Raw genomic sequence first — 20,504 nt, 5'->3', positions numbered from 1 at the left:
CCAGCTATGGGAAGGGCATCCGTACCTGACCTCTGCAGAAGCATCCAATTGCACCAAGTCTGGCTAGACAGACAAAAACATGCAGCCCCACCCACTTACCTGAGAGCATATAAGGCCTGCACGCGCTGCTATTCTCCAGTAAGTATATTCGCTTCTCGTGCAGCAAGCGGGGCACAGCTGGTGGATCTCTCCACTCGATGTTTCAGAGAACCAGGTTTACGACAGTAACCTATTGTTCTCTTTCATCATCTCGTGTTCGAGATCCACCTATGGGAGAGACATGGACAGCTCCCCGATTGCCCAATACACTCACAGTGAGGTTCTGTAAGCCAGAGAAGGACAGTCGCCCCAAGGAGGCGGTGCCTGACACGTCCCATAATCATGCACCTGGCAACCCTGACGCACACACATAACTGCTGTGCACATGCAAGACATGAAACAAGTAGGAGGCACACACATGTAAATAAACCCAGCAACACAAATAAAAACACCCAGGCAGGAAAGCAAATGCATGCTTGGTGATATGAATGTGCGTGGCCTGCTGGCCCACTCACCCCTTTCCATTATTACAATATGAAAATAGAAAGGGAGAAGGGAAGATAACAAGGAGGGGCTATGAAAACCCCATCCCTAAAACAGAATGTGCTACCGAGGATTTGGTGACATCCAGTCGGTAGTAACACACAAACGTATGGGGAGAAGCCCAGCTAGCAGTAGAGCAGATGTCCTGCAATGACACTCCCCTGTACAAGGCCCAAGAGCCCCTCGTGGAATGAGCTCTGATGTTTCCTGGGGCCTGCACACCATTCGATTCGTATGCCAAAGCTATAGCTTCAACAAGCCAATGTGAGAGGCATTGCTTAGATATGGGACTCCCCTTGTGAAGGTGTGCCCATAAAATAAAGAGTCGGTCGCTCTTCTGGAAAGCACTGGTCCTGGTTATATACGTCTGTAATGCACGAACAGGACACAGACCATTCAGCCTCTGATCTTCCATGGAGGAAAAAGGTGGAGGGTGAAAAGCAGATAGCTCCAACACCTCCAATGTGAACGTAGGGAAGCACTTAGGCATAAAAGCCGGGTTAGGCTTAAGAAAAACCTTATCTCCACTAAGAGAGAATTTAATGCACAAGGAATGAACCGAGAGTGCATGTAGCTCACTGACACGTTTAGCTGACGCCAAGGTCAAGAGCAAAGTAATGTAATGGCCTTATAGTAATGTAAAAGGGCTCTCTATAGTTTAGAGCAGAAGCTGAGGTAGATTTTTATCCCTAGGAAATTTTTAATTATAATTCTCTTTATTTAAAGAAAGAGCTATTTGTTCAGTAAACCCCTGTTTAATAAAAAAGAAGCAATTTTATGTTTAGGTTTTTCCTCCTGCTGTACCAAAACCATACTTAACCGTGATGTCAAAACGAAGGTACATAGCCGTCTTGAAGGACAGCAGCTTCAGGAAAATACTTTCCAGGGGCTCAAAAGGATATTGAGACAGAGCCTCCAGCACCATGGAGAGTTCCCATTCAGGAACAGTTATCCTGATGATTGGCAAAGAACGACGTGCACCCTTCATAAATCTGCGGATTAGAGGATGCTGCCTGAACGTTGAGACCCCAAAGCCCACATGACAGGCAGAAATAGCCACCAGGTAGACCTTGATAGTGGAAAAAGACTTGCCTTTATCCATAAGGTCTTGTAAGAAACACAAAATATCAGGAACTGAACACTGATATGATGTGAGACCACGCCCATCGCACCACTTCGAACACTTGCCACTTACAATCATATAAGGACTGTGTATAAAAGGCCCTGGCATTCTGTATAGTAGCAACCACTCGCGGGGGAAGCCCTAGTGCGTTTAAGTTTGTCCTCTCACAGGCCAGGCCCAGAGAGCCACCCTGTCCGGGTGTGGGTGATAAATCTCCCCGTTAGCTTGAGACAATAGGTCTGTGCGGAGGGGGAGGAGCCACAGCTGGGCATATAACAGAGGGATTATCTCTGCCACGGTGCTTTGGGCCACCTGGGTGCTATCAGAATGAGAGATAGGTCCTTCTCTCTCACCCTGGCCAGGGAGGCGCCATTCTCCTTAGAGTGGGTTCCCCCTCGACAGAAGGTCCATGCTTCTGTTTAGAATGCCTGGAACATGAGTTGCGTGTAATGACGGGAAAAACCGCCTGCTCCACACTAAAAGCTTGTGAGCTAGAGCGTGAAGTTTCAACAAGCGCATACCAACATGGTAATTGATATATGCCACTGCTGTGGTATTGTCACAGTGTACGAGCACATGGTGTCCCTGCAGGCGAGGCAGAAAATAATTCAGAGCTTTCCATATGGTCGAAAGCTCTAAATAATTTATGTGCTGAACGCAGTCTGCTCTGCCACAAACCGTTCACTGTTCTGCCCTCCTGGGTGGCACCCCAGCCTGTTATGGACGCATTTGTCATCACGACTTTCCGCAACATCACCGTCCCCAAAGGGGTTCCCTGTGCATAAAAGTCTGCGCTCCTCCAGTGGCGCAGAGCTGCTGTACAGGCACGTGTCACTGTTACAGAGCGGCAGAAATCACGTAATGGGCTGGGATGAAGAGGAAAAAAAACAATTCATGAACGCTCTCATTCTCAGAAGTCCCAGAGGCAAAACCTGGATAGATGAAGCCATAAGACCCTGCAGTCTGAGACATGTGCAATATTGCACTTTCGCTCCTTCCCTAAACTGCGACACACAGTTCATTAGAGAGAGAACGCGCTCTTGCGAGAGACATGCTCGCAAGGAGACTGAGTTCAGCTCCAAGCCCAGAAAAATCACACTCTGACTGGGTATAAAATTGTTTTTGTTTACATTCACCCTGAACCCGAGAGATGTGATGTGCATGAGCACACGGCAGGTGTCCTGCAGCACTTTGTCCTTTGATTCGGCTATTATAAGCCAATCGTCTATGTATGTCAAAATCCGCAGACCTGACAATCTCAGGGAAGCTAAACCCACCTCCCCACACAGACAGAACGTCCTTGGGCTGAGAGCGAGCCCAAATGGGAGAACTGCAAATTCATAACATGTGCCTTGATAGGCGAAACGAAGAAACTTCCTGTGTGGCAGATAAATGCTTATGTGGAAAAAAATCATCTTTTAGATCAACCGATGTGAACCAGTCATTCCGTTTTATGGTGTGGGCCAGAGTGCCGTGGGTTAACATTTTGAAATTGTATTTCCTTAAGTGTTTGTTTAACACTCGGAGGTCCAAAATGGGGCGGAGAGAGACGTCCTTCTTTGGAACCAGGAAATAACGAGAATAAAATCCCAGATTTATCAGATTGGGGGGTACCACCTAAATCGCTCCCTTATTTAGAAGGGAAGAGATGTCCTCTTTCAGAATGTGAGCGGGGCTCTCCTGCATATGTGAAGAGAGAATTAGCCAGACCTTCAGACTGACGGCTGAAAGTCTGGAATCCATGGCAGCTTTCATTGGCCAAGGCCCGCCCATGAGGCCGTTTGACCGACATGTCAAACAACCAATCACAGTTCGTTTCGTTCAGCGTCACATATAACAGACCGGTGTGTAAAACTCGGACACATTTTAAAGATTCTATGTCGCGAACTTTAAATATTTCACATACTTTTGAAAACCCAGTGTTTAGTTGATCATGATAAGCGCTCATTGTCACAGTTGTAAACACAACGACTTTCTACTTTCGTGAGGGGGTTTGGTGTCACGGCATCTTTGTTTCGAGGTGGAACGTTAAAGAACGCAACACACACGTCTCCCGGAAATCCTATATAATTCAACCAATCTGATGATGACTTCGAAACTCCTGAAGTGTTTCCACTTTTGTGTGCCGTATGCATCAGACGTTCAGCCAACGGTCCGTGGGCGTCATGTCTGTGGCTGAGACTAGTAGACCTGCATTATTGTATATGTCACCCATTCGGGAGCAGAAACAGTCTGCCAAGCTGACTCGTAACTCGCGAGTGTCCCCACCCGAGCCGGTGAGGCAATGGCTTCGTGAGTGCCCAGCTGGTTCATATGTGATGCAATGGTGCCCTCTAGATGACGAACTAGAGGCGACATGCAGGGGTTCAGAGAGATTTTCCCTCTCTGCTGGGAGAGGTTCTCTCTTATTAACAAATTCATTTTGTTACATATTTAGAAGTTTTTATTTTTTGTGTGTTGAGGAACACTGGGGCCGAAGCCTTTATTAAAGTTGTGAAATGTAAGTGTAGGGAGCTATGTGATGACACTGCTTGTGCAAACTTCCTCAATGTTTTTCCTTTTTGAACAGGAAAATCCCCCGACGTGTGATGGACTGGGGGGGGGGGTTGCCCACACTGGGCAACACTGGGAACTGTGAAACCACTTTGAACACAGGGTGGGCACCCACTAGTAAGGGGGGGCTGACCTCGCCAACAAGAGACCCTCCGTTTCTTTAACGGGGGAATATGAAGGGCAGAACAGGCATCCGGTGGGCTGTCCGCCCACAAACACGGACTCAAAGCCCCCCGTGGCCGTGCATCAGGCAGGCTGCTTGCATTTGTGATCAGAGGTAGTGGAATTAGGGGGTTTCTTAGCCGCGGCCGCGGCAAAGGATGTTTTCCCCCACGGTTCTGCAGGCGGGGGCTTACCGTGCTGTGCTGGCGGCTTCCCACGAGGTTTGGCTCTGACTGGACCCTGGAAATTGGGACCCGCTGCAGGCGGGTTAGATGGCCGTGGAGGGGGAACCTGGCGTGGCGCTGATTTCCGGGGAAGACATAACTTAAAAGCCTTGTCCTCTTTCTTTTTGTCGTCACAGCGCTGCTGCATAAGGGCGACGGCAGGGTCGAAGAGGGCTTGACCGGCCTCCACTGGTGCTCACGTGACGTGCCGCTTCTCGCTATCACCGACGATGTAAAGAGCCATTGACCGCCCACTGGCTTGGATGGCCTGGCGGGCATTACGGAGAACGAAATTGTTGACCATAACGATCTCCTTCCAGAGCGAGGTCGGGGCAGACCCTTTCTTCAGCAGCCCATATTGAGAAGGGTTGAGGTGTCTGGCGATGGAAGGCTCGATGGCAGGGGAGTCACCCATGCCGAGGGCCGTCATGTCCTTCACCTCGAGACCATGTTTGAAGTGAGTCTCCCCAATTGATGAACTCATGTGCTTGGCACAAGCGGGAAGGACAGGGAGAAGCTGCTTTTCCCAGGAGCTTCCCATCATAAATGTCCCTCTCCTGGTCGGTGGCACTTTGTAATGCCGGCCATTCAATATTGAGGCGAGCGGCTGCTCGCTCACAATATTCAATGAGGGCGGATTGGGGTAGAGCAGCAGACGCATGAGCCTGAGGCACTACGGAAGGCGGGATAGCCTCCTCATCATCAAAGCCTTCGAGAAGGCCTGCGTCGTCCTCGTCCCCGAAACCTGGCGGCTCGTTTACAAATGAGGGTTCATCCGTTAAGATGTCCTCAAGGAAGGCGGATTCGACTTGGTCAGCCCAATTCAACGCTGGCGCTCCCCAGGAGTCCCCCGGGTACGCGACATTGTCGCCGTTTCCCCCGTCAGAGTCTAACTGTTCGAAATCCTCACTTTGAGTAGTGGCCACCTTATGCCTGAGGTGACAGAGCTTGTTGGGAAGTGCCAGGCAGTGGCTACAATTTTCGGGGAATTCCAGAGCTTCCTCCGCGTGTTTGAGGCCCAGGCAGACCACGCAGTATGGGTGAGAATCCCTGGCGACAGGCAATCATTGGAGGAAGCACAAGATTTGGAGAGTGCTATCGGAATGGGCAGTAAAATCCAACCGGTTGGCAGCCGTGACAAAGGGAACGAGCGAGAGAAAAGGTGGACAGCCTAAAATGAAGTGCAGCATGGGTGGCTTGCAGAAGGACACAGCTGTAATAGAGAGCGAAACTATCAGGTCCGGCAGAGGCTGATCTGAGCGATATGTCCTCCTGAAGACAAATGTGAACGTCCGAAAAATTCCAACGAGCTGTGAAAATTAAACCAGAGGTCGCGAGAAGCGAATGTCAACTGGAGAATAGCAGTGCGTGCAGGCCTAATATGCTCTAAGGTAAGGGGGTGGGGCCTTACCTGGCATTGGCTGTGCGCTTCTGTCTGTCTAGCCAGACTTGGTGCAGTTGGATGCTTCTGCAGAGGTCAGGTACGGACGCCCTTCCCATAGGTGGATCTCGAACACGAGATGATGAAAGAGAACTTACAGGCAGCTTATAGGCTGATGGATGTACTGTACCTTCAGTAAGCTGCTGTCCTCTGACAGGCTCAAACCTGGTTTTCTATAGAGTGGTCGACCATCTTTCCGCCAGCTCAATGCAGGTGGAGGGATGGCATCACTCTGACAATGCAGCTGGACTGACTGACCCATCTGAACAGTTTGGTTCACCTCCTCACCCATAATGTTGGGTGGCACTGAAGGACACAGACACATGCAGATAAAAAGTTTCTTATGCTCACCAAGGCTGCATTTTTAAAATTTAGCAAAAACTGTAATATTGTGACATATCATTACAATTTAAAATAACTGTTTTCTATTTTAATATACTTCTTGTGATGGCAAAGCTGAATTTTCAGCAGTCATTTCTCCAGCCTTCAGTGTAACATGATCCTTCAGAAATCATTCTAATATGCCGACTTGGTGCTCAAGAAACATTTCTTACTATTATAAATGTTAAAAATAATTGTGCTGCTTAATATTTCTGTGGAAACCACTAAAATTATTTTCTGGATTCTTGGATAGAAATTTCAAAAGAATCAAGATTTTAATCAGGTTTAGGAGTGAGTGTGTCTTCTGAGCTCACCGTACACACGTAGGTCATATTCTCTGTGCTGTTCTCCACCTGCATTCACAGCAACACAAGTGTAATGACCTGTGTCACTGACCTGTGCACTAGCAAACGACAACACCCTGCCGCCTGACAATACCTAGTAAAAGAGGACATTGAAAAGTGATGCAGCCTGTTCAAAACATTTAAGTAGAGGTAATTGTGAATATATATGGCTATATATGCACGACAGCATCCAAAGTCCCACACATACAGACCTGGATTCCATCTGAAAAGCTAGAGACAGGGCTGCCTTCTTTGAGCCAAGTAAGGCTGGGCACAGGAACTCCTGAGGCTTCACACTCTAACCTGACTGGGTCATTCACCACCACTGCTATCATTCCTCCTTTACTTGAAATAGAAGGAGGAACTAATGGAGACACACAAAGAGTGTTAAGACAATCCAAACCAAAAAAAGGAGTATTTTAAGAAAGAGTTTATCATAGCCAAACTTTTGACTGAAAGGTTGTTTAGAGTTAGTCAAACACACTCACCATACACCTGCAGACTGTATTTGAGCTCAGTCCTGCCAGCCACATTGATGGCCACACATTTGTAGAGGCTAGCGTCTGACACCTGTGCACGGTCAATCTCTAGCACCTGACCTCTGTTCAGAATGTTAACTCCTGCAGCGCTCGTCAATGGGCGGCCGTCTTTATACCACGTCACAGCTGCAGCAGAAAAGGCATGAGAGAAGAAACTACACCACCTGTACTTTTGTAAACGGTTACTAGCCAGTATTTGATATTGCCCTAAAAAAGAGGAAATGTAGTAAGACTCACCTGGCAAAGGACTTCCTGTTGCCTTACATTTCAGTTGAATTTGGAAGCCAGCAAGGATGGTTTCATTGAGCGTCTCTCCAGAATACTGGATGCTGGGAGGTTCTATAAAACACATGTACATACTTATTTACTGAAATGCATATTAACTTGATATATATATAAACACAGATTAATAAATAAAAACAAATAAAATGCATAAATATAAATAAATTAATAAAAATAAATGGATAAATATAAAAAAATGAACTCTCATCACTGTAATACTCTTTTTTTGTTAAATCAGCATAAGTTACCTTATAGCAGTGGTTCTCAACCTTTTTTTCAACCGGGCCGCACTATGGTCCAAGTGCAAGTCTCGCGGGCCGCATACATAACATTTACATATTACGTCAGTAATACAAACCAACCTGATTTATAATATTATAGCCTACATATTATGATATCTAATCGATTACATTCATTGAAATAAATAAATAATTCTACTCCCCATAAATAACACCCAATTTTGTGAAATTCGGCTCGAAAGGAGAGACAGCACAATCATAGGCGGAGTTTCACTTTTATGCGTGGGGGGGCACCCACTGGCAGACGAGCCACGAGCACTTTTTTATATGTTCTACATTTCATGTATTTATGTAGCACATATTCTACATTAAAAATTTAATTTAGAATGAACAATAACTGCTGTACAAAGAGTAAAAAAAATAAAAACATACTTAATGCAGAAAAGCCGCCTCTTTTTCCGAATTGCGTAGATGACCACTATCTTTCTTTCATCTCTTCTGATAAATTTTCAGTCAATTCGTTTTCTGTGTGCTAGATCAGAGCTAGAGCCCTAAAATATAAAAATAAGGAGAAGCATTTCAGCCTAAAACAGGCTGAAATGCTTCTCCTTATTTTTATATTTTAAACATCCATCAATTAGTGATGAAAAAAGATTGCCGCGCTGGTGGAAACAACACGAGACCGTGCTGCCGCGACTGTCAAGAGCGTGTTTAGTGTCCAGCAGCAGGAGCATGCGTGCAGTCAGTGCAGCTGAAGAGATCTGCATTCAAATGCATGCAATAGGCTTAAGTTTGCCACAAAGCATCGGCAAAAGTAATTACCATAAATGCGTCAGGGGGAAACAGTAAGGAGATATTTTAGTTATTTACTAATAAACTATTGTTTTCGACATGTATTCGCTGAGTTTTGGTTCATTTTTGTGAAGCGCTCCTCTTGAAGAAGAGACGGCAGAAAGCGCATGTTTGATTTCTTTATTTTATAAAAGCACGTTTTGTTGATATTGTGAGTGCACACAAATAAAAGTAGACCCTTTACAGTTACGAATGATGTATTACTCTTACCTTTATGAGCAAAAATTACGGTGTATCCACTGAAAAAAAATGCAAGTGATCGCGCTGGCGTCTCTATGTCCTGCAAAGCGCGCTTCAGCTTCCACTCTCCGCACAAACTATTGGATACAGCGCACATTTATCTAGGTTTAACATTCAAACATTGTTATATGCTTGAACTGTTTTATATCTATAGATTTTATTTTAGTCAAGTCGTGATGATTTGAGAAGGCTAAATTGATCAAACATATGCTCACTGTCTGCCGCTGGCCACTTGGTCGTTACTTTAAATGCATAACGTTAATTAGGCTATGTGAGTACTGCTCATGTCTGAAAATAATATATGAAAAACAAAATTATTTTACATAAAAACATTAGGCTATAGCTTATATTTTATTTAGTACATTTTTTAATTAATGTAAAAACTAAAATGAATTGTAAAACTGAAAGTTTTGGTGCGGGCCGCGGGTTGAGAACCACTGCCTTATAGTAACATGACATAAACTTGCAATTAAACTATTATAATCAAAATTATTTTAAATTAAAATCATTTAAATATTTCAAATAATGAGATGTTTTTCACATTAACGTAAAGAAATGATGAGTAAATGTGTGTAATTGTGTTTAATTGTCATGAAAATAATCATAATATAAATAGAAAATATATAAAAAAACTTATTTAGATTTTTCCAGGCTTTCTGAAATACACACAATTGACTTCAACTATTCAACTAAGTTAATATGCCTGTGTCATCTTGTTTTTTTTTTAAAGTATATTTCCTACCATGCACATTGAGGCGAATGTGCTGTTGTGCCTCGCCTGCTGCATTAGTTGCCACACAAGTATATTTCCCTGCATCCTCCAGTCTGGCCTTCTTTATGTGCAAAACCCTGCCTGCAGATTCCAGCTACATGCCAGACAGAGAGATAAAGAGAGAGGAGATGATATATGTGGTTATGTAAACCTCCTCAAACACTTAATTTATTTTGGAAGGCTTCTGTCATGCTTTAAAGTCTGACCTTCAGAAATTCTTGCGTGGTGTCCACAGGATGGCCATCTTTGAGCCATGTGATGCTGGGAGGTGGAATTCCACTGACCACACACTGGAGGCTGATTGACGTGTGGAGGACCACAGACCTCTCAGCTGGACCGGTAGAACGGATAGTTGGGGGGACTGAAATAAAAATATTAAGGAAATAAATAATACCATTTTTACCATAAAAGTACCTGAAATGTGTCTGTAACTTAGAGGAACTTAAAAAAGTCACATTTTGACCTTCCCTCTGTGAGCAGATGAGGCAAATATCAAACACAAACATTAGCAAGAAATAAAATAAATGATTATTACCATGTACAGATACTTTAAATTCTCTCTCTTGTTCTCCAGCCTCGTTAGTCGCTACACAGTGAAAAAGTGCTGTTTCAGACACCTGAGCACGCGAGATGACCAATCGACGGCCATTTGACGTGATCCGCACTCGTTCGCCCTGCCTCACCGCCACGCCATCCTTCAGCCACCTTAAAAGAGAGAGATAGATGCAGATGAGCGACTTTTCAATTCAGTATATGTTTGAATATGTGTGTGAATATGTGTACTCACGTGATGGTTGGCGTAGGTGTGCCAGTAGCATAACACTCAAGCTCTAGGATATTGTTGAGGATGACTGTGGCATCTGTGGTTTCATTTGCCCCATCCACAACAGGAGGAACTGAATACACACAAACAAAAACTATGGTCAGACGTTACAGCATCTCCGGAATCGTAAACCAAACAATGCACGAATCAACCATGTCTTTGAAATCATGCGCAACAAACTCACATAATGAAAACACACAGAGAGTTAATGAATGCCACATGCTTGGGTCACATCACTGGATACTGCCTCTACAATCATCCTTTAATCTCACTGAATCTTTTATACATTTCCTTCATTTGTTGTTAACCAGTTTATAGGCTCGTAAAACACTTTGCTGTTAATTTCCTGTAATCACATTCCCATGATGCAACACAAATGTGGACTGAGTGATTGCGCTGGTATGTTGGACGCATGTATTAGGACCGTAATGTTGTCCAGATGCTCAGAAGATCAATGTGCAGGTCGAGACTAGATCTGTCTGGCTCATGCACACAAAAACACAAGACGAACTTCCTGATTCATGTGGCTAGTGAAGGATGAGATGCCTTGAGATTTAAAAGTACCGAATGTTTTTTAATTCAGGTGACTTCTCTTTACTTTTAATAAATCGCTACAAAAATGTAAATGTGTGTGCATATACCTAAGACACTGACGTCATATTTGATCTCCCTCTCTCCAGCAACGCTGGTAGCCATGCATACATATCGACCAGCATCAGATGGAAGAGCACTGAGGATTTCAAGTTTGCGGCCCTGCTCCAGAACACGCACGTTCTCTCTAACAGCCACCGGTGAACCATCCTTCAGCCAGGTCAGTGAGGGAGGAGGGTGACCTTCAGCCTCACACTCCAAAATCAGAGATTTACTGAGCACAACATTCATGTCTGTGGGACCATCAGAACCGGCAGTGATGGAGGGAGGGACTGAATGATGGAAAAAAGGTAACATGAACAAGTGTTACTATTTGTAGGCAAATAAAATACTGAACTAAAAATGAACATTGATTATAGAAATTTACAGGCCTGGAAATTAAACTTTTTTTTTTTTTGATTGTGAGAGTCCTCACCATAGACATCCAGCTCATAAACTTTCTCAGCGGTGCCTGATACACTGGTGACTTTACAGGTGTACTGTCCAGCATCTGTCACTTGAGCTCTTGAGATCTTGAGGGACTGTCCTCGGTCCACATACTGGGCCTGTCTGTTGGACAGAATGACCTCTCCGTTTTTGTACCATGTGATGGCAGGGAGTGGCACACCCCGAACCTCACACTCCAGAGTCACCAAATTACCAAGCAGAACTGTTACCTCAGAAGTCATGTTTCCTCCCTTAATACTGGGTGGTACTGAGTGAGTAGAATGGAAAGGCAATAATTTAGCATGTAGAATTCAGAATTGTTTTATTCTGTTGTTGTTAAAAAACATAATAGGACATTATGTACGAGTATAATTACCAAAGATACTGAGGTTAAAATCCTTGGACTGCTTTCCTGCTGCGTTGGTGGCACTACACTGGTATCGTGCCTGGTCACCTAAGCGAGCACTCTTTATCTTCAATTGCTGTCCTCTGTTTAAAACTTCAATATTGTGGTCACCCAAAAACACAGGCCTAAAACAATGAGTTAAAGGGGCAGATAACGCAAATTTTCTTAGTATTGTTTAAAAATATAAGAATCAGGGGTGAATTCACTGAAAATTAATTATGCCCCAACTATTTGCTTGTACTGTGTTGATTTAGCATCTGATTAACAAAAGGAATCAAGCAAATAAAGTCATGATTCCAGTCAAGTCACAGCTGATTTCCCTGAGTTCAGTCAAGTCACGGTTGATCATCATGAGTCAGGTCAAGTCACAGTTCATTATTATGAGTCTAGTCAAGTCACAACACATCTTCCTGAGTCAAGTCTAGTCACAACACATCTTCCTGAGTCGAGTCTAGTCACAGTTGATCATCACGAGTCAAATCAAGTCACAGTTTATTATCATGAGTCTAGTCAAGTCACAACACATCTTCCTGAGTCAAGTCTAGTCACAGCTGATCTTCATGAGTCAAGTCAAGTCTCAGCTGATCTTCATGAGTCAAGTCAAGTCTCAGCTGATCTTCATGAGTCAAGTCAAGTCTCAGCTGATCTTCATGAGTCAAGTCAAGTCTCAGCTGATCTTCATGAGTCAAGTCAAGTCTCAGCTGATCTTCATGAGTCAAGTCAAGTCTCAGCTGATCTTCATGAGTCAAGTCAAGTCTCAGCTGATCTTCATGAGTCAAGTCAAGTCTCAGCTGATCTTCATGAGTCAAGTCAAGTCTCAGCTGATCTTCATGAGTCAAGTCAAGTCTCAGCTGATCTTCATGAGTCAAGTCAAGTCTCAGCTGATCTGCCAGAGCCTCGTCACATCTCAGCTGTTCATGCAGAGCCTCGTCACGTCTCAGCTGTTCGTCCAGAGTCACGTCACATCACAGCCGATCATCCAGAGTCGTGTCACGTCCTATCTGTTACACCCAGAGTATCAAGGTCAGTTATTCGGTATGCCAGACTGGCTTCCAGTGTGGAGGACCCACCGCTGGTGTCGGCACGTGCAGCTGGCATCCCTAAACCAGCGCTCTAAAGCCCTCCAGCTTCTGAACTATTTCCCCTGTCTGTAGTGCTTCCCACAATGGGGATCGCTTTATGGGGCATCTGGGCCGCGTACTCCACCGCCGATTTGCTAGAGGCAGCGGCACCTGCTACAACATCTCCAGAGGTGGCGGCTTACGCTGCAGAACCTCCCGAGTTAGCGGTGTCCGCTGCTGTGCTCCCAGAGGCCATGGTACCCACTGCAGTCTCTTCAGAGGTGGCGGCGCATGCTGCAGAACCTCCCGAGATGGCGACACATGCCTCAGTTCCTTGCGTGGTGGTGGCGTCCAGCAACGCACTTTCTGCCTGTCCTGTTCTGGCCAAGGAGGCCATCTATGAACTCTCTGCCTGTCCTGTTCCGGCCAAGGAGGCCATCTATGAACTCACTGCTTGTCCTGTCACAGCTATAGAGGCTGTTTGTGAACTCCCTGCTCGTCCTGTCACAGCTATAGAGGCCGTTTGCGAGCTCCCTGCTCGTCCTGTCATAGCTATATAGGTCGTTTGCGAACCCCCTGCTCGTCCTGTGACGGCTATGGAGGCCGTCGGGGAATCCTCATCCTGTCCTGTCCTGGCTATGGAGGCCGTTTGTGAATTCTTTGTGTCTGCCAAGGAGGTCGTTTGTGAACTTTTGTCCTGTCCCGACCCAGCCAAGGAGGCTGCCTCTGAACACCCAGCCTTATCTGTCAACCCCAATGTTCTGTCTGTGTTGTCTGTCTCTGATTTTTCGTTATTACAGTCTCCGCCATGGTCTCCTGATCGGTGTGGATCACAGGGGGGGTTCCCTGTTCCTTCTGCTCCGCCGTGGTGGTCTACTGTCTGGCTCTGGTGGTCCTCCGCTCCGCCGGGGTGGTCCTCTGCTCCGCCGGGGTGGTCCTCTGCTCCGCCGGGGTGGTCTTCTGCACCGCCGTGGTGGTCTGCTGTCTGGCTCTGGTGGTTCTCTGCTCCACCTGTACGGCCGGCTTCGCCCTGGCTCTCTACTCCGCTGGTTCTACCTCAGTTCCCGGTCTCTCTACTTCCATGTGGACCCTCCATCCATCCCCCTGTTCCGCCTCCACTCCACCACCCTCCGGAATCGTAAAGTGTTTTGAGCGTCTGGAAGCCGCTCCTTTGGGGGGGGGGCTCTGTTACGAATCCGGTCCATGAACTTCCGTCTGCTAGCCATCAGAGGTCACCCTTTCCATTTTCATTGACTCTCGCACTACACACTGTTGCATATCATCCCGGACTACATATCCCATCATTCATTGCACTGATTGCACACAGCTGGTTCACTAATTGCGCACAGCACTGATTGCACCCAGCTGTTTCATATCACTCACTCACTATTTAACACTCACTCTGATCCCTTCCCGCCGCCGAGTATTGTTTAGCATTTATCGTTGGATAGCTACACTACAGAGCCCCGTTAGCCTCCTAGCCTAGTTTTGCCTTGCCTCGTCTGTTTTCTCAGTTTTGAAGCCTGTTTTCCTGGATTTCTCCCTTTAGTCTTGCCCCTTTTGATTCTGTTCGCCGTTCATGGACCTTCGCTAGCCCTAGGATTATTCTTGTGTCTTGCCCGCCATATACCTGTTTGCCACCGTTTCAACCCTGCATGTGTTTCTGACCTCCTCTGCTTTAAATAAAGCTTGCTTATGGATCCGCACGTCTCACGTCTTGTCAGCCCCGTAACAGTATTGATGCTAATGTAAAAAGTTGTTTTCTACAACAACAATTCCCAAACCTGTGCTGGGTTATGCCAAAATTCATATACCTGCTTTCCCTGAGTGCTGAAAGCACAACATTAATTGTGTCAGGTAGGGGTTTTGTGAAACTGTAAGAAGCCTGATTTGCATAGTAAAATATTTACATTTGAAATACTGACAACAAACTCACAGCAGAGCACTATTTCAGTGCATTTAGTACCTGGTTAGACTGGGGTTTGGGTGGATAGTGAATAAGATGCAATTTTAAGAGGCGCAACTTTTTAGTGAATTCATCCCTTTGTTTTTTTTCTGATCAGAAAGTGTTCTTTACAAAGCTTTGTGGAGTAACTTACTTCCTGTCTTTGTACCACTGAATTGTGGGAAAGGGATCACCTTTGACCCTGCATTCCAGATTGATCTCCTGATTGAGCACGGCAGAGAGGTCACGTGACCCAACTGTCCCAATGATAGTAGGAGGAACTATGAGGAGGCAAACCATATAATAAGATGTAATACCAGCTTGTTAAAAGACAACAAATCCACAAATAAGTGGATGTTATTACAGAATAACCTCAAATGAAACAAAAATGTTTGCAACGTACGCAATACATCTATGTAAAAGTCTCTCTCTGTGCTTCCAGCAATGTTGATGGCCTTGCAGGTGTAGCGTCCAGCATCTACAACAGCTGCTTTCAACAGCTTAAGAGTTTTGCCCTTCTGAAGAATCTGCACGTCGCTGCTAGGAACCACCTGGTTAAATGATACAAATAGCTATTTGACCAATTATAAACAACAAAACCAACATATATTAACATAGATCTTTTTATATTGCAAAGGAATTTTACCTCTACCTATCAACCTCTTTTAAAAATATTGATCAGAATAAATCACTCCAAAACATCAATCAATAGTAAAAGGCTATAATCATGTTTATCTTGTGGGAAAAAATCCTAGGAATATCTGCTATTCCAACATTAATCTGAATCAGCAGCCTCTGCTCTCCCTGCAGTGCGATTAGAGATTTCCTAATTGTTGACTTCATTCTGAAATTGATTCTCGTAAAGAACATTTATAAGAAGCACTGGGGTTTTTTATGACCTGTTCTTGGAGCTCAAACCCAGTGATCCGAGGAAACTTATTTGTGATTGGCCTCACTGAAGGAAATGCCACTTTTATTTCTCATTATGCTTATTTTAACTGGTTTATGAACATTTAATTTGCATATTTAACAATGTGAAATGGCATACGCAATGTGCTTAACTTCCATAATGTGACGTAATTCCAAACAGAATATTTAGTGGGAAATAATGTAGGACTGGACTTGATTTTATTCAGGGGGAAGTGATTGCATTGGAACATATTAGGCACTAATATATTTTTATTATTACTTATTTATTTAATTTTTTAAATTATAGGTCTTTAGTAAGAACTACAGTTTTTGGATATTTAAGGAGAAAAATAGCTTGAGAAGCAAAGATTTTTTTCTTTTTTTCTTTCTAGATCACATGCATTGATTACACAGAACAAGACCATGTGATTTTCGGTGAATGTCATTGCACTTACCTCAACTCCATCTTTGTACCAGGTGATGACAGGTACAGGTGTGCCTGTGACATCACACACCAGGTTGGTTGGTTGATTCATCACTACAGAGACATTGGACAGCAAGCCATTGTCTCGAATATCAGGTGGGACTGGATAAAGGGGAAGGAAAAGACAGAGAAGAGAAAGGTTGTGCAAGGTGCTGAAAGAGAAACAATCTTAATAAACGTTTTTAAATGCTGCACTAACCGTTGACCTTAAGTTGGTATTTCTTCTCTGTTGTACCAGCATCATTGACAGCCATGCAAGTGTACTCCCCATTATCCAGAGGGGACACCGAGGCCAGGATGAGAAGAGTGCCATCCTCCAAAATGGACACACCTGGCTCATTCCCTGTCAACTCCTGACCATTCCTAAACCACTTTATTACTGGCTCAGGAGTGCCTGCAACGGTAACGATTAATAAATATATTAAAAATTCACAATAAGTTTTAATTTGATATTGAAGCAACATTGTGAATATCACAATAACTTAAATGCAATTTTAGCCATTACATTTTCTAATGCCGGCAAAAATACACTATCTTTCTTTCTTTTTTGCAACATACAAGTTGAGACACTGCTCGCATCTCAGCATGTCTAACAGACATTTCTTGTTGGATGACGGACCATCACCTTCAACTCAACCTGGCTAAGACAGAACTGCTTGTGGTTTCAACAAACCCATCACTTTAGTAAAATTTCCCCATCCAGTTAGGCTCATCAACCATAACTCCTTCAAAAACAGCTAGAAACCTTGGAGCTGTGATTGATGATAAGCTGAATTTCTCAAACCACATTGCTAAAACTGGCTGGTCCTGCAGATTTGCTTTATACAACATTAGGAAGATCAGGCCCTTTCTTTCAGAACATGCAACACAACTCCTTGTTCAAGCTCTTGTTCTATCCAGGCTTGACTATTGCAATGCTCTCTTGGCAGGTCTTCCAGCCACTTCTATCAAACCTCTACAATTAATCCAAAATACCACTGCAAGATGGTAAAAAAAAAATCTTTAATGAGCCGAAAAGAACGCACATCCCACCTCTTTCATCAATTTGTACTCACTACCAGTAGCTGCTCGCATAAAATTCAAGGCATTAATGTTTGCCTAGAAAACCACAACTGGCTCTGCAGTCTGCACCCCTTTACCTAAATTCATTACTTCAGAGTTATGTGCTCTCTAGGAGCTTGCGTTCTGCAAGTGAACGATGCATTATTGTGCCATCTCAAAGAGGCACAAAATCACTTCCACAGACTTTTTCCCTCCTGGTGGAATGACCTGCCCAATTCAATCTGAGCAGCTGAGTCCTTAACCATCTTCAAGAAACGACTAAAAACACATCTGTTCCACCTTTATTTGACCCTCTAACTCTAGCACTTTCTATTCTATTTTAATTCTATTTTATATATTTATCTTCTTTTTTATAAAAAACCCCACTAGCATTCTGTTTTTTCTATTCTATCTACTTTTTTTTCTTTGTGTCTGTGTATATGTGTGTGTGTGTGTACTATTTTAATTCTATTTTATATATTTATCTTCTTTTTTATAAAAACCCCCACTAGCATTCTGTTTTTTCTATTCTATCTACTTTTTTTTCTTTGTGTCTGTGTATATGTGTGTGTGTGTGTATATATATATATAAAAAATACCTTGCTAAGTGTACTGCGTTAGGCTAACCGAGACTTGTCATTTGCACTTACATATTGTTGCTCTTTAGTTAGTTTTGACTGCTTCTATTGTCCTCATTTGTAAGTCGCTTTGGATAAAAGCATCTGCTAAATTACTAAATGTACATGTAAGTATGACTGTGTTGTTTTATTTCTATTTAATTAATATCCATGAATCACATTAAATTATTTAAATGAACTGATTCAAAATTCTGATCAATAAAAATGAATAGAAATACAATTAGGTTATAAAACAGTATTTATTTGGAATAGAAATCTTTTGTAAATATCTTAACTGTCACTTTAGCCAAACTTATTGCCCCCATGCTGAATAAAAATATTTATTTCTTTAAAAAAATATTTTTGAATGGTAGTGTATGTAGATAAATACCTACGATGATATATTGGTGCATATAAATAAAAATAATTCTTTAGTTATTTAATTCTTTATATATTTAAGCAGTGTTTTTTTGTCAAATATTTTATTCAAATATTTTTGTCAAATATTCACTTTCAGAGTCATTTCATATTGATTTGGTGTCACTTGTAGTTATAATGGCCAGTTCTAGGAACACAGTTACGCTGTTACTAGTGACCAGTTGAATAAATGGTGATTTCTTATGATTCAGGTGCACCTTTGGCAGGACAGGGAAAGGCAATCTGCTGGTTTGCCACTCTCTCCTGTAAGGGACTGTTGAAAGGGGGCTCAGAAACCTCCACCACGGGGGGGACTGTGGAAAGACAGAGACAATATATGGGATTTATAGTTAATTTAAAGCCGGAATAGCTGTAATCACAATTGTACATGCCAGCATCCATCTGACCTTGCACATGGAGCTGAATAGAGGCTTCATCTTGTCCAGCGATGTTGGAGGCCACGCAGGTATAGACACCCTCATCCATAAGTCCCACCTGGTTTAAAGTCAGAGCTTCATCTGAGATCTTGTACTGAGACTCATCCAGCAGAGCAGAGCCATCCTTCAGCCAGGACACAGAGGGTTCTGGGACTCCCTGTGTGACACAGGGCAGGTCTATGGCATGTCCCACTTGCACTTTCATGCCTCGAGGACCTGCACGGATGCTGGGAGGAACTGAGAAGGCAAAAAAGAGAAAGGAGTTTTGGGAGGAGAGTGAAGTAGTAAGTGTTAAAGGGATAGTTCACCCAAAAATGTCAACCTAGCGCCATTTTGGAGAGTATCCACTGAACGTAAATTGCATATGCTGTTTTGTGTCAGCTGTGCCACGCGGATATGTTGTTTTCGTTCAAATCAACGCGTAAATGACGTAAACAGCGTATCCGCTTATGTAAACAGCATACGCAATTTACGTTCAGTGAATACTGTCCAAAATGGCACTAGGGTGATGCAGAGGAGACGAATTGTTGAATAAAGTTGTTTTTTTTTCTTCTTTTGCGCTCAAAAAGTATTCTCGTAACTTTGTAAAATTACAGTTGAACCCCTGATGTCACATGGATTATTTTACCGATGTCCTTGCTACATTTCTGGACGTTGATCGTGTAAGGACCCTTGCTGTCTATGGGAGGGTCAGAGAGCTCTCAGATTCCATCAAAAATATCTTAATTTGTTTTCCGAAGATGAACGGAGGTCTTACAGGTTTAGAACGACATGAGGGTGAGTAAATAATGACAGAATTTTCATTTTTGGGTGAACTATCCCTTTAAACCTACTGTATGCTGTAATAATGCATTGTTTCATAACATGTCATTTGGAGTGATTAGTTGCTCCTAAAGCATTGGCCATGCACAAAAACAGCAACCTGTCCTTATTTGCCTTTGGAAGTTCCTGAAAATTTTCTCACAACTAATTTTTTTTTATTTTTTTTGCTATTAATCTTCCAGATGAGACATTTGGTAGCTGTGATCAATCAAACAGCACATTCCCTTTTGCTGTAGCTCATTTCTGCTTAAGTGTCTGCTCACAGTCTTATGGAAAACTATAATCTAAGATTAAAATGACTAAGAGTTTAATTGTAGTCATTATAAATACCTCCATTCCAATTTTCACTTGCAGATGTGTCTGAGAGTGCTCTGAGAGCAACTTGTGTTTATGAGACTCTATAATTATTATCACGCTATGCTCCAAGCGACTAGCTGATCTCTCCTTCAGTACTTTCTCATACATCGTGCCAAGCCCGCTAAAGCTCAAAAGTGGGTGTTAGGAGGTCAATGAACATCACTGGCCCAAATAAACACACTCATGTGCACAGTCACTGTGCAGCAAATTAATAGATATCTAAGCATAATAAATATAAACAGCTCTATCTGTGTTTATGCATCACAATACAATTTATGTTAATTGCAGTTAATCTCAAAAACATTTTATTTCTTTTTTTGTAGTTTTGTGAAAACAAACAAAAATTTACATTTATTCATTTAGCAGATGCTTTT

The 20,504-nt window shown here is 43.4% G+C and overlaps 1 protein-coding gene across 1 annotated transcript in view; it reads right to left on the bottom strand.

Moving 5' to 3' along the window:
• The window catches only part of LOC107553432 (hemicentin-1-like), a 90,705-nt gene that overhangs the window by 29,176 nt on the left and 41,025 nt on the right, over nt 1-20,504 (bottom strand). The window contains exons 24-41 of the mRNA XM_016235621.1: nt 18,922-19,188; nt 18,733-18,828; nt 16,639-16,833; nt 16,411-16,541; nt 15,450-15,597; nt 15,201-15,327; nt 12,011-12,165; nt 11,624-11,902; nt 11,199-11,480; nt 10,522-10,630; nt 10,270-10,439; nt 9,941-10,095; nt 9,705-9,828; nt 7,587-7,688; nt 7,299-7,475; nt 7,023-7,174; nt 6,781-6,904; nt 6,216-6,391 (exon numbers count right to left, since the gene is read on the bottom strand). Coding sequence (XP_016091107.1) covers nt 6,216-6,391; nt 6,781-6,904; nt 7,023-7,174; nt 7,299-7,475; nt 7,587-7,688; nt 9,705-9,828; nt 9,941-10,095; nt 10,270-10,439; nt 10,522-10,630; nt 11,199-11,480; nt 11,624-11,902; nt 12,011-12,165; nt 15,201-15,327; nt 15,450-15,597; nt 16,411-16,541; nt 16,639-16,833; nt 18,733-18,828; nt 18,922-19,188 — 2,969 coding nt within the window. The remainder of the gene's footprint in view (nt 1-6,215; nt 6,392-6,780; nt 6,905-7,022; nt 7,175-7,298; nt 7,476-7,586; nt 7,689-9,704; nt 9,829-9,940; nt 10,096-10,269; nt 10,440-10,521; nt 10,631-11,198; nt 11,481-11,623; nt 11,903-12,010; nt 12,166-15,200; nt 15,328-15,449; nt 15,598-16,410; nt 16,542-16,638; nt 16,834-18,732; nt 18,829-18,921; nt 19,189-20,504) is intronic.

This window comes from Sinocyclocheilus grahami, unplaced genomic scaffold (assembly GCF_001515645.1).
Source record: "Sinocyclocheilus grahami isolate Dianchi unplaced genomic scaffold, SAMN03320097.WGS_v1.1 scaffold473.1, whole genome shotgun sequence".
NCBI lineage: Eukaryota > Metazoa > Chordata > Actinopteri > Cypriniformes > Cyprinidae > Sinocyclocheilus > Sinocyclocheilus grahami.
The sequence above is the reverse complement of the archived record's forward strand: the minus strand, read 5'-3'. Positions and strand labels throughout refer to the sequence as shown.